Source organism: Notechis scutatus, chromosome 1 (genome assembly GCF_049901735.1).
Source record: "Notechis scutatus isolate UNSWTSFEM ecotype Mainland chromosome 1, rNotScu1.2, whole genome shotgun sequence".
Taxonomy (NCBI): Eukaryota; Metazoa; Chordata; class Lepidosauria; order Squamata; family Elapidae; genus Notechis; species Notechis scutatus.
The window spans coordinates 122,426,866-122,440,891 of NC_142009.1; the positions used below are offsets into that span (position 1 = coordinate 122,426,866).

General features: G+C 35.8%; 1 protein-coding gene across 3 annotated transcripts in view; it reads right to left on the reverse strand.

The window, feature by feature from the left end:
- Positions 1–14,026, reverse strand: part of ADGRB3 (adhesion G protein-coupled receptor B3) — a 529,081-nt gene that overhangs the window by 352,001 nt on the left and 163,054 nt on the right. For 2 of the 3 annotated variants that reach the window (XM_087945164.1, XM_026665231.2), the window contains exons 3-4: positions 8,228–8,338; positions 1,616–1,777 (exon numbers count right to left, since the gene is read on the reverse strand). In XM_087945164.1, the coding sequence (XP_087801290.1) occupies positions 1,616–1,777; positions 8,228–8,338 (273 nt within the window). The remainder of the gene's footprint in view (positions 1–1,615; positions 1,778–8,227; positions 8,339–14,026) is intronic. The other variant, XM_087945171.1, reaches the window with a different exon arrangement.

Below are 14,026 nucleotides of genomic sequence, written 5' to 3' on the forward strand. Positions count from 1 at the left end.
AAAAAGACCAGAAGCTATTCTTTGCATCTTTTTTCTTTTCTATTTTTTATTATTATTAATAAAATATTTTATTATTTTTGTTGTTATTTATTTTTATTCTTCCTTGAACTTTTAGATTTCTCTTGGATTTCTTCATTTTTTCTTTTCCTTTGTTACTTTTTATTAGTTTGTATTAGTTTATATATATACCCTGTTTCTCCAACAATACAGCATCCCCCAATAGGAAGTCCCAGCATGTTTTATAGGCATGAAATGAAATTAAGCCCCTCCCCTCAAATTAAGGCCTATATTAAAACATGCAAAATGGGGGGAATGGTGGGGGGGCTTGCTATTAGGAAGTACTTTTGTTGCACACCTGGATATGGTGCTGCCTGCGTTGACCCCAATACGAAGTGCCCCACCAACGCCGAGGTCAACATCCAAGCCGTCACCGCCCGCCCGAAGATGCAAGGGGGGAATTAAGTCACCCCCAAAAAGACAGCCTAGCCATTTTTTCGGGGCTCAAAAAAAAAGAAGACCCGGCCTTATTATATGAGAAACACGGTATATATATATATTCTTAAGTTTTCACGGGTACTTACATGTATGCAGCTTTGTTCAGGTATTTTCCCACGTCATTATAGTTGTGATACCAATACAGAAGCCTGATGATGGCAGATGAGATTCTGCCGAAACGTTGCTACAACTTTAAAAGCACAACTATAATGACGTGGGAAAATACCCGAACAAAGCTGAATACTATATATATATATATATATATATATATATATATATATATATATATATATATATATATATATATATAAAAATATATAAAAATGAGTAAGCAGGGCTATGGGAATTTGGAGGGGGGGCACTTTTTATAGATTACCCAAAGTTGTTTTAGACATTGTGAATTGACAATTCTTTCTCTTATCCAAACACTTGGCTATTCATCTCAGAAATCCAGTAATAATTTGCCTGTGGTTAAAGAGAGTGGCATCAGGCACATTAGCCACAATGCCCTTCAAATGAAAAGTTATAATGAAGAATGTTTAATTCCATATAGTTTAAGGAGGCTGATTTTATAAGATGCTCTCTTGAATGGACTTCCAGAAAAGTTCTACATGAAGAAGGTAGTATGAGAGGCTGAGTGAGAAGGCTAGTCCCCTTTCTAGATGTATTGAAGACTAGAAGAGGGTTTATGTTGTGCAAATATGATACTTAAAGATAAAAAGGCTGTTTTTATTTTTAAGTAATCTTAAATTATGATTTTGAATTGCCACAAAAGAGAACAACCAAATGGCCTCAGTTAGTTTAAATCATTTCATCTTCAGATTATCTTTGTAATCATGTAAACCAATTAGAGAGTAAAACATGTTCAATTATATCTGTAATTGTTGAGCTATTATCCAAAGTAAATAGTATAAGCATGCTTTAAAATGTTGGAATGCAAAATATCCCCAAATAATGCATTGCTAGTTCCAAAAGAAAGGAAGTTGAACCAATGACTAATAATTCAAATCACTAGATAAAGTGCCTATTACTAGCCATGTATAAACAGTAGTGTTTCAAGTGGTTAGCATTCAACAGTTCAAAAATATCCACAAATTCATTTATTGCCTGCTAACACTACCTGGACAGAGGGCAGTGTTATTGCAAACCCTTGATTCTCTTAAAGGGCCGCTGCAGTGTGTCCCGTAAGGTGATACACAAGTTCTGGTTCGCACCTGCGACCCTTGACCACAAGTAACTGAACATGTACTCCACTGGGCCCACTCTTCAGCACCAGATTCACCTGTATTCAAGACAATAAGCAAACATGAATACAATCATGAGTACAGAGCCAGAGCTAAATACTTAAAAAAAAAAAAAAACAGGCAAAAAATAGTTACGAAACAAATTTTTAAAAAAGATAACATATTTTTAAAATAAAAGCTCAGCTAACTTAAGCATTTTTGGAAAAAATATACAATGAGTTAGAAAGTAAGTATATTTCCAAGATAAAAGGAAAATCAGGTAACGAGTGGCATTAAGGAACAAACCTAATCTTGTGCATTAATTTATTTTTACAATATTTATAGTGTTTGCTAAATTGTAACAAAACAAAATGAAAGCAGAATCTTAGAGTTCTTCATCTCTTTGTCAAAGAAACTGAGTGAGGCCATTTCTATTGTGGGATAGGAAAGTATGACTTTTATTGCCAATTGTGAGTGACAGCAGGAACACTTGTTTTAGTTTCTTGGGATGGGAATGGGGAAACATAACTTTATCTCCCCATTAGGATTGATATTAGCCAAATGGTGACTACCCACCATTTTTATCAATCAATTGTTAAAGGCTTAGCATCATTCTGACAGGGTCAGGCACATCTTGGAGAAATTTCCAAGAATAGTCTGCAGAGCAGTTTTTCCCAATGGGGTAGTAAGAAAAAAAAAGGTGGGGGGGAATCTATTTTCCCCATAACAACTTGCATACTTACATAGAAATCTTATTTATATAGCTTTCCATCTCACAATCAAGTAACTCTAGGTGGCATAGAATAAGCTTGAGAAATGTTGACTTAGCTTGAATGACTAAATGTGTCAACCATGTACAAGCATAAAACTATTAGATACAAAAGAATGACTAAATCATAACTGTTCCCTCAGTGTGAAGGTGCAGTGTTAGCAGAAAAAGACTTGTCTTAAATTTAAAGTATGCAATATGTGTTTTACTTTCAGACATAGTTACTTTTTTCTATTAAAAAATCCAAACTTTATAATGCAGGAAGGGCAAAGCTATTGAATGGTAACAGCAAGAAAAGACCAAGGTGTTATGAATGTGCTGCTGTGCTTCAGATTCAATTCTGAAAAGGTCCTTTAAGTTTGCATGAGTTTGGAAATGTTGTACCTACCATAGCGGTTACATCATTTCTGGGGTTCATGTGGCAGCTGGGTGATCCCAGAGAACCATGTGGCTGCATTAAAGAGTGGTAGGCAAATAAAGCACTTTTTTTTCTGAACTTTTTCTGAAGCTGTGCATGTCCATTGCTCATTTCCTCTGCTATGCTTCTGAATTCTACTATCAAATAAATGCAAACCACTCTACTCTTGTGCCCTAAAAAAGACCATGCAGCACTTTTTTTTTAGACCAAGGGTTAAGCTAAACAAAGGGTTAATCTCTAAATCTTTGAATGGCATGTAATGAGCCACATGTCAAGAAGTGGGTGGGCTAAAGCAAAGGAATAGATATATCAGAACAAAACTTAATATGATTAAATATAAATCCAACTTAAATTAAACACAATCAGTATGATAATGTTCCACATAATGAACATTGTCTTCTTTTGTCTCCTTAAAAATAAATATTATGTAGTTAAAACACTATCCATGGCATAATATACTCCGAAATATATTAACCAGCATTCTAGTAAGACATCTCTAGTTCAACATGTCTATCTGCATAGAAATCCCAATGCTAATATATATATTTTTTTTAAAGTTTCACATCTAGGGAATGAGACTTGGGCAATGTGGTTTCCAAAATATAACATGACTCAAGTATTTTCACTTACTGCATTGGTTGTGACAGATGTTGATGAATAGATTGATTGACAAAATGAAATTTATCTAACTAGAAGAAATCAGCCATTATCATAGATATGACTGACATTAGGTTAAAAAGCAGGGAGATGGATAAGGCACCTCAAATATGGAATGTCTATGGAGATTCATGGTTGTCCCAAAGGTGCTTTTTCAAGAGGCAACTGGACTTTCTTGTTTTTCTTTGAAGACCTTTCATTTGAAGACAATCCAAGAAGCTTCTTCAGCTTTAGAAGCGAAAGGTCTTCAAAGAAAAACCAAAAAAATCCAGTTGCCTCTTGAAAAAGCCTTTGGGTCAAATATGGAATGGGATTTTAAATTTTTGCACTGATTCATTCCTATCTCATTGTCTGCTTCCGACATGTAAGTAAGTGACAATAACCTTCCAGGGGGACAGAGAGATATATGTGCTCCTCTACGTTCAAAACTGGGAGCAGGAAAGGAGGGTACTATGGTTGTGTAATGTCATATGATGTAGTGAGGGAAAGGTAGGAAGCCTGTTCATCTGCTTCACAAAGATTACAAACTGTTAACAAAACATTGACAAAAGTGTTAAATATTTCTCTTGTTCAAGAATAGTGGAACGAGGTAACAGTTGAGGGTAAAAAAAAAACTCTTAAGGTGTGGTAAATGCTGAGAGTATTAGGCTGTAAACAGTATGTGACTTCAGGAGGGATTCAGATTTTGACACATGCAACTGACTTATGAACTACTCTGCTGCCTGTGGAAGCTTTTTTAGGTCTGCCTTTAAATATTTCACAGACGATTGTGAGATTATTTTGAACAATATAAGCTGAGATGCAGAAGCCTGGTTGGATAATTGAGGGCATCACCTCATTTTGGAATTTTCCCCATTTTTCCCTGACCTTGGTCCCATAGGTTAACGATTCAATGGAGTCCCTGTGTGTACTGGGATAAAATCTGCTAGGAGAGGATAGCATGGGAAGTTCAGATCCACCAGTTACTAGCTTAAATCAGGAAGAAATCTGCTGGTTTGTTATTGAACAAGTCTAGGATTCATTAGATTGTGGAATAGGTTTTGTCTGTGGCAAATCAGAGGGGAACAAGCATATGACTGCACTGTTCATGTCTCAGGAGACTACTATCCACATTGTGTACACCCCAGTACTGAGCTTCGTGTATTCCATTGAATTAATTGGGCCTTACTGTCAACTGAGATTTAGCTTTCACTCGTGACTTTGGTAATGGGACTGAAGACTAAATAATGATCCTCTTTTTTGTGTCTAATTAAAAGTTATATTAGAAGTACTTTCTTGATTGCACCAAGCCTATATAACTAAGACATGCAGAGATGGCAGCTCTGAAATACATACATATTATTTTTATAATACATGCCAGAATTCTACAAGCATATGTTGCCATCAGTTGTCCTTGAGCAAGTCCCACAAATTTTACTGAATGTACTCAACCCTTTGTAAAAAGAGTACATGTAGCACATAACCCACTGAATTAATTATATCTTTATCTCAAGAGATTTAATAGATACTGGACATTTTGGAGGGCCCTGTCATACAAAGATTTTCATTAAAACATCAAAAGCTTACATTCAGCATGAATTTATTTTGTCTGGAGCAGATTTCTAAGGTCTTGCTACACTAAGAGTGATCTGAACTATAAACAAATACAAAAGTACATTTAAAAAGTAGCCAAAGCAAAATGTATTGATTAAAATGGCCCACAAATCTATATCACACTTACCTGGATGATAATTTTAAATTCTTAATACCTAAAAAGAGGATAATATGGAGGAAAGCATAACTCATGGTTTGAGAATATATACAGTCATGCTGCAGACATGTGCTGTTAGGGCCAATGCACACTAGTGGACTTTTTTTTTTTGTTCAAACATGGTGATGATCAAATTCCTCTAACAAACATCTAGCACCTTCATTTAATATATTCCCCACCCATACTCCTCTCTCTTCATTGAAACTAAAATAAAAAAAAGATGCATGATATGGATTCAGTAACATTTCTACTTCGTTATGAATCCTCATCGGTCCATATCAGTGCGGGAAAGGGGTCTTTTCTTGTTTTGAAGGGTGCACATTTGTTTGAGAATAAAAATCCTACAGCTTCTTCATCTACAAAGGCTTCTCAGTTCCCTTCAATGGAAAAGGCAGGACACATATGGGAAAAACTGGTTTTCCATTCTCCACTGAAGTGAAAATAGCTGCCTGAAAGCAGAAAAACTCTGCATTCGCTAGAGAAAAGCACAAAATGTATTCTGGGTGGAGGTGTTTCAATGTCAGCAGTGCATAATTATCATAACCAGACACATGAATGCAGCATAAAAATAAGGTTTATTTTTTCCCTTAAAATACCTCTTACATCAAAATTAGTCTTTCCCCCCATTTTTAATTAATTTTTATTTAAAACAGAGAAATGAGTTTATAGATATCACTGCAAATCTATTCTGAACAATTTTAACTGCTACTCATAAATAATTACACGATATGACAAATAATCAAGATTTATCACCTAGGCTTTAAAAAAAATACATACAGGAAAATAAACAAGAAATAACTTCAAGTCACAGAAACAAATGAATGCCGTTTCTAATTCCGCTTATCAATCTTATTAATTTCCGAGCGAGTACAGATAAATGTAGATGCATGTTAGAAGAGTCTAATAATGCTACTGAAGGCAATACCACATTAATTTTATCACAAGAAAAGAAAAGGTTCACAGTGAATCACATATGCAATGATCAGTACTAAAAGAAAATCAGAATGGAAAAAGGAAGAGATGGACTAGATATTAGTAACTGTGTTGAAAAACAGAGCATAATATTTTGCAAAATGAATTAACCTACGATATGCAAGTTACAAGTGGCTTTGCTCTATATTAGACAAGTGGGTTTTATTTGAAAAGGCTGATATAAGATACTTGATTATCAAATCAGGATTTTGGAAAATGTTTTTGGGAGTGGGTTTAAATATTCATTTTATTTGAATCATAAGAACATTTACTCAGGAGGGTGGATGCATTTATAGTGTTGCTCTCTATGGATCACTGTAAGTGTGTTGAAGTATGTGCTTGTGAATTATTTCATCTACAGGTTACTATAGCAGACTATCACACCATTTTATGGTAATTCTGTGGAAATACAAATCAGACTGAGAAATGTGGGTCATAAGAAGCTAGCATTATATGGCTGCTTGAATGTCCAGAAAGGCAGTCCTGTTGTGATTGCAAAAGAGAGATGTGATCTTTAAAATAAAATCAAGATAGTACATTTTCAGTGATGAATGGAGCCTCAGTTGGATCAAAGCTAAAAACTTTAAAGATAACTGTGTAAAGTTTTTAACTATAATAAAAGCAATGGGAGTTAAATTGAATTGGACTGGATCATATTGATATTTTCCAACTCAGATTATCAACTTTTCAGGTCTTAAATTATGGTTCAGAGAACCCCTGTTTTCTACCTTATGAGATTGAGAGTTTATCAAAAATTATTTATATCAGAAGTTTATTTGATAGAATCATGATTGTCTACACACAGAGCCTCTACAGCACAGGAAACTTTTTACATTGAAATTTACTGTAGGACATGTGGGAAAATATTACACAAATATGTGTAGAGAGCAGAACACATGGTCCTTTCCTCCAATATCAGAATATCGACATGGAGAAAATCTATTTCACCAGCCCTGTGTTTGCTGTTGCTTTATTTGTGTTCAGGACCTCACTGCACAAAACTTAACCATACTGGACAAGTAACTGTGTGTAGAAGAAGCTCTATATTGGGCAGATTATGGTGTTAATTTTGTGCTTGATGACTGTATTTGAGTGACTTGATGATATATATTGTGCCATAAAATATGTCTGCCTTTAGGAAAATCAAATGGCTAGATGAAATGAGAACTGCCCTGTATCGGGTTTCATCACTGTCCACCTAATTTAATGATTGATAGGGAGTAGCTTTTCAGGATTTGAGGGTAAAATTTTTTCCAGCACTGTTGATAAATGCTGAGGGTTTAACTGGATATACTGCTGCTTATAAAGAGGGTGCTATGTCACTGAGCGCAGCTTGTAATTTTTAATCATACCGCATTTCATAATATGAATTTATAGTCACTGTGCTTAAGAAATGCGGTTTTCATTCCTGTTGAATTGTTAATCATAGGGAAAGGCAGGCTAAAATCTTTTGCACATTTTTCTCTATGTCCCATTAGTAAAAATGGGGTTGATGTCTAAATAGACAAGGGCACACCATGATACAATATCTAAGTAGAGAATTGTGGCACTTACTTGTGCTATTTATTGAACATAATTTGTCACCCAGTAATCTGAACCTGAAGCTGTGAAACCTCCTCCATTCACTCTACACGTTTCTTTTTTAAACACACACAGACACACATTAAATTACATACTTTTTTTCTGAATGTGTGATTAATACACCTTTCATATTAAAATAAATATGTTTTAAAAACTTCATATTGATTGCATGTGTATTGCACACTTGTCTTAGATCTCTTATTTATGAATTTTAACTGGTGGTTAAAAAAAATAAGAATAAATGGCTTTTTAAAGTATCAGCTCAGAAAACTGACAAATATGCAGCAAAAGATTATGGAGACATGCAGTGGCATTGCTAAAATTAAACACAGTAAGGAGATAAAAGGTAATTAATGTATTACCAGTTTGTGCCATAAATTTAGCAGCATCAGCTTGTTCCTGAGGGACCCTTTTTTCATGAACAGATCGAGGTCGCTGACTTTTAATTGTATGATCTCCCATCATTCCAAATTCTAAAGACAGAATAAAGGTTTATGAAAGCTTGTGCGTAGACATTTCTCAAAAGGTCACATACTATCTCATGCAGTTGTTTGACAAAAACACCTGAAGAGGGCATTAGTAGAACATCAGTTTACAAGGCCTGTTTTTGCTTTGTTTTATATTGTTTTAAATGCCTCAACCTGTGTTTGGAAAGAGGTTTTAATCTAAAATTTGTTTAAAGTTATTTTTATATAAATATTTCAGAATTGTGATACATTAAAAAAAAAACAGCCGTGGTACAAAATCAGTTATTTAAGCTACATACATTATATTAAGAAATAATATTTAAATCAGTGCAAACCACACCAGAAAACTATCACCAACACATTAAGTGGTGTCATTCTGCAATAAAACTTGGTGCTTCTTGCTGAGATCAATAGTTTTCCTGATTAAACCTCCCAGCCAATGGAATGGTAAGGAAAGTTTCACGAAAACAGTACAAATGTATTGTAATGACAGGGCTAAAATGCCTTGTGTAATCTGGATGCAACAGCAGCTGTGTCTTACTTTCATTGCTTCTGAAAACTCTCTGCTACAAAAGACACGGAAGTCCCTGGGCTTTTTCCTCCCTGCTGTTCATTCTAAAACAGAATCACTCTTTGATTTTAATAGGGGGATAAAAGCCTATCTTAAAAACTCCTGCATGGAAATCATGAGATGCTATTTAAAACACAAGACAGCACTGATAATTTTTCTCACTGCCTTTGGCAAATCATTTAATCTCCAGCAGTTTAAACCTATTTTTTTTATTGCTCATAACTGTGTGCCCCAACACCTTTAAAGTGCAGCATCACAACATATGGCATTATTTTAGAAATAGAAACAACTGTTCTGGCAGAATTAGCATCAGTGTGACAGGCTCTATTGTTCATTGCCACAAGTAGCATGGCCAGATTTCATAACCCAGAAACAGGCAGGCCTACAGCATTAATTGAGCTAAACCAAATTTCCTCATTCTTGTTCTTGTTCTTCTTTTATGAGCCAGGTAACCAGGAGCTGTGATGGTGCAGTGGTTAGAATGCAATATTGCAGGCTGACTCTGCCCACTGCCAGCAGTTTGATTCTGATTGGCTCAAAATTGACTCAGCCTTCCATTCTTCCAAGGTCGGTAAAGTGAGGATCCAGATTGTTGGAGGCAATATGCTGGCTCTGTAAACCACTTAGAGAGGACTTTAAAGACTATAAGCACTATTGTTATTTAAAGTGATTGAGCCAGTTTGGTTAAACACCAGCCTAGAAACCAGAAGACCATGGGTTCTAGTATAGCTTTAGGAATGAAGTCAGCTTAATGAACTTAAAGCCAGTCCCTCTCTCTTAGCCCTAGGAAAGAGGCAAGGATAAACAACTTCCAAAATCAAGAAAATTGCAGAGACTTGTCAATACAATAGCTAAGTCAAATATTGACTTGAAAGCACAATCCTGCCCCCCATATATTCATAATTGCTTTCATGAAAAAGTCTAGGAGTATGAGAGAATACACATTTAGGCATACATATATACACACATTTGAATGTATATTAATTTGCAAAATTTAGTAACAATAAGCTGTGATGATAGCATCAACTGTATTGTCAGTTGCAGCTACTGCACATGGAATTCTCATTTTAAGATATCTGTTCTCATGAAAACTATAATGCCTCCTGTTAATAGAGGACAGCTATGAAGTTCATGTTCCTGGGAATTTTCTTCGCTCCTTACATAGGTAGTCCTCAACTTATGATCCCAATTGGAACTGGAACTTCCCTCACTAAGCAAAGCTGTCACTAAAAGCTTACGACCTTTTAGCCATAGTCATTTAAGCCACTCATGCAGTTAGTTGTTAAGCAAATCCGGCTTCCCCCATTGACTTTGCTTGTCGGAAGACTCCTGGGAACGTGGTAATTGCCAATGACATGACACTGGGAAGATGCAGCCAGTGTAAATGCATGTGGGTTCCCAAGCACCCAAATTTTGATTACACAACCTTGGGGATGCTGGAATGGCTGTATGTACAAAGACTGGTTATAACTCACTCTTTTCTGCCCTGTTGTCATTTTCAATGGTTGTAAGACAAAGATGACCTGTATTGACATAACTTTCTTGTCAAATATTAGGATACTTTCTTAAAATTGTTTAATTGTTCTATTTTGTTTTTAAAAATAGAATAATAAAAATATTTTTTGCATTGCAAAGAGCATATTTTGGAAGAAATATAATATACATTTAGTCACAGCATGATTTATTTTAGAAACAATGATTATGTAAAAATGTATTACTTCAAAGATGTTTGATATTTGAACAACTACTGTGAAAATGGAGTCAAAAATGACTCATTCCAATTATATGTGTCTAAACCCACAAATGATAATCTGCCAAGGGTTAGTACTAGTCTGCCATTGGTTTCAAGTTCTGGTAGTCAATCAACCCAATCTCCAACTCCAAAATATGGTGACCTCCTGCTGCTTGGCTCCATTTTTGCGCCTGTCATTTCTTGCTTTCTGACAGCTCCTCTGGGCACAGAGAATGCGCAGTTGGTAGTTAATTTTCCATCAAGTGGAAGAAGCAGCAGAAAAGGAACAGGCCATACCTCTCACCCTATTGTTCTGTCTGAAGTAACCAAAAACAAACAAAAAAAAACAACAGCAACCAGGCAGTTGATTAGAATCTATGATAATAATTTTCTTGTTGCCAACACTGAATCCTTCCTAAGCTGGACCTTAGAGGAAAGAAAGCAGAAATCCCAACCCCGTCTTCAAGACTCTTCAAATCCTGAGACAGGAGTAAGGGTCTTTTCTGATTGCCTGAACTCCCAGCTAGTTCTTGAATTGTCCTTCCTTTTTCTCTCAGTAGAAGTGAAAATAGCAAGCCAGCGCCTTGTTAGCTTATCTAGGGCCATTTGAGAGGCACAAGCAAGTAAGTGTTGTTCCAGGAAAGACAGAGTTTCTAATTACTGTTTAAATTTCCAGTTCTGAATAGGGAATAATAACTTTCTTGAGGTTCCGTGTGCCAACGAACCAGCTGTCACAATTCTATGCCTTTCAAAAACTGGACAATTTACAGGCTTAATGCAAAAGAGGGCAGGCTTAAAAGAAATCAAACGTTCAGCTGATCAGAGAACAACTAGAATGATTGGGCGAGAGTGAAATTTCTTGAATTTCACCTGTTTTCACAGCAATATTTTCAGAGCAAACGTTTGCAACCATGAAATGGCTTTTCAGTAGGAAGAGCTTCCAGAGGCCTTGAGGAAAACACCATGTGGAATCATACCTGATGAGAATAGGCCTTTTTTTAACAGCACAATTTTTTGATAAGGTATCACAAGAATATGCTTGTAGATACCAGACATATCTACAAATCATCTGATATTTGTCACACATGTTGCTTTCCTTTTATTGTTGTTTCATTTCACCATAAAGGAATCTGACACTCCTTTTGACCCATATCCTTTCTTCTGCAGTTTTCTAATTCATTTCTGTCATTACAACATGAAAGTGCATAAAATGGCTAGAATCATTTGCAGCTTCTTCTCATTTCCCAACATTTCACCTCAAGTGTTTTCTCATCTCTGTATTTTGCTGGTAGAATTTTGTTTTCATCACTAGATGGCAGGAGATGCCTTAACTTGAACTGCAAATGAGCTGCAGTAAAATCAGAATCTAGCTACTCTTCCCCCACCCGCCTTTCTCTATCTGGCCTTCTCTCCCTGTTCCAGAAAATCAAATCCAAAAATTAGCAGCAGAATATTCTCTTGAGGAGAGCTTGAGTGAAAACAGAATCCTAAGATTAAAGACCTAATAAAGGATGAGGAAACTATGGCAATTCTGAGAGCTTTCTGCCATCCAGAAAATGCCTTGCTAAATTAACTGGACTGACATGACTGAAGTGTCAGAATAGATAACAACTGTACTCATTCCTAGTTCTGATGTCCCACATTTAGAAGCATAATTTGAAGTCTTGGCATACATATTCCACATGCAGAAGGAAAAATGTGAAATCATTCATAGCATGAAGGCAAAGATCTCAATCAGGGCTGTCAAACTCCCAGCCCGCGGGCCAGATGCATCACGTGCTAGCCACACCCACATCCGGTTTAGCGAAGGGGAAAAAAATCCCAATATGTCACGTGATGCTGCCACGATGATGTGAGTTTGACACCCCTGATGTAAATAAAAACAAAAAGGAACAATCAGACATTGCCAATAATGATTTCATTGCAACCTGGACATTGGAGAATGATTTGGGGGGAATAAGAATCTTAATAATTAGAGTAATATAAAAAATATATAATAACAATACTATAGATGCTTGTCAGTTTCAAAAAGTATGATTGAAAATCCAGGAGGGCCCTAGTTCAAATCTCATAACAGTCACAATTTCAGGAAAATGGCTGAGATGAATCTGTTTCTTGTGTTCCCCTCTCTCCTTTCTACTACCAGATTATCAGAATAATGCTGACTTGGCAAAGTTATTGTCATTATTGTTGAACTGATACATAGCTATGATTTAAATACTAGACAGCTGTATATAAATAAATACGCCAAGTATGACTACAAACATGGCTACAGTTCCTCCGCTTCACAGCATAATAAATTCAGCTGGAAGTATGAAAAATTTCCTCTTAATTTACAGGACAGCTAAATTGTGCATCTTATTCCTATACATGCAAACCTAAGGCAAGTGTTAGCTGTTTATTTTATGGGAAGATGGGATCAATTTCTTTGAATTATTCAGAATGTGCTGTTAATTTTGGCTGGCTGCCTCAACACATGGACATTAATGCAAAGGGTTTCCCACCCCTCTTCCTAGTTGGGAGGGATTTTCAAAACAATAGCTGGTGGAAGAAGACTTAAACCTCTCTCTCCCTGCAGTTTAGGGCAATTTCAGTTTAAATTCCTCCCTGTCCCATCTTTCCATGATTAAAGAAACATTAAAACTAAGCTGATGTGACTAAATATTAACATAGTTTAAGCCTCTTAAACTTAGGTTAATAGGTTAACTCTCACTTTCCAGTCAGTTGCCTAGTGGGGTCCTTCTCTCTCTCTTTGTGTGTGTGTGTGTGTGTGTGTGTGAGAGAGAGAGAGAGAGAGAGAGAGACAGAGACAGCGAGAAGAAGAAGAAGAAGAAGAAGAAGAAGAAGAAGAAGAAGAAGAAGAAGAAGAAGAAGAAGAAGAAGAAGAAGAAGAAGAAGAAGAAGAAGAAGAAGAAGAAGAAGAAGAAGAAGAAGAAGAAGAAGTATTCTTGAAAATGGGCAGCTAAGACCTAAAACAAAATTCCTAAAACTGTTTTAATATAATTTAAAAACCAAGAAAGGACAGAAGTTGCACAAGATAGCTAAATCTCACATGATTACATGATAGGTTATGAGAAATTGGTCATTTTCTTAACAACAGGGTTTATATATATACACATAGATATACATTCACACACACACACATACACACGCACGCACACACATACACATATATATGCACAATCTAGTTGTCTTAGTCACCACAAAGGTTCTCTAGTAAAATCACATTAGTGCTCATTGTCATAAAAGATTGCCAGCACAAGGAAATTAATTAAGGCCATTTAATTAATTCAAGACCTTTAATTGTTTGAACTAATCATTTGAACTAATCACAGTGGTTTCTAAGAAACCTTTAAAAGAAAAAGGTTGTTTGTTGGGTAGATTTAGGTCC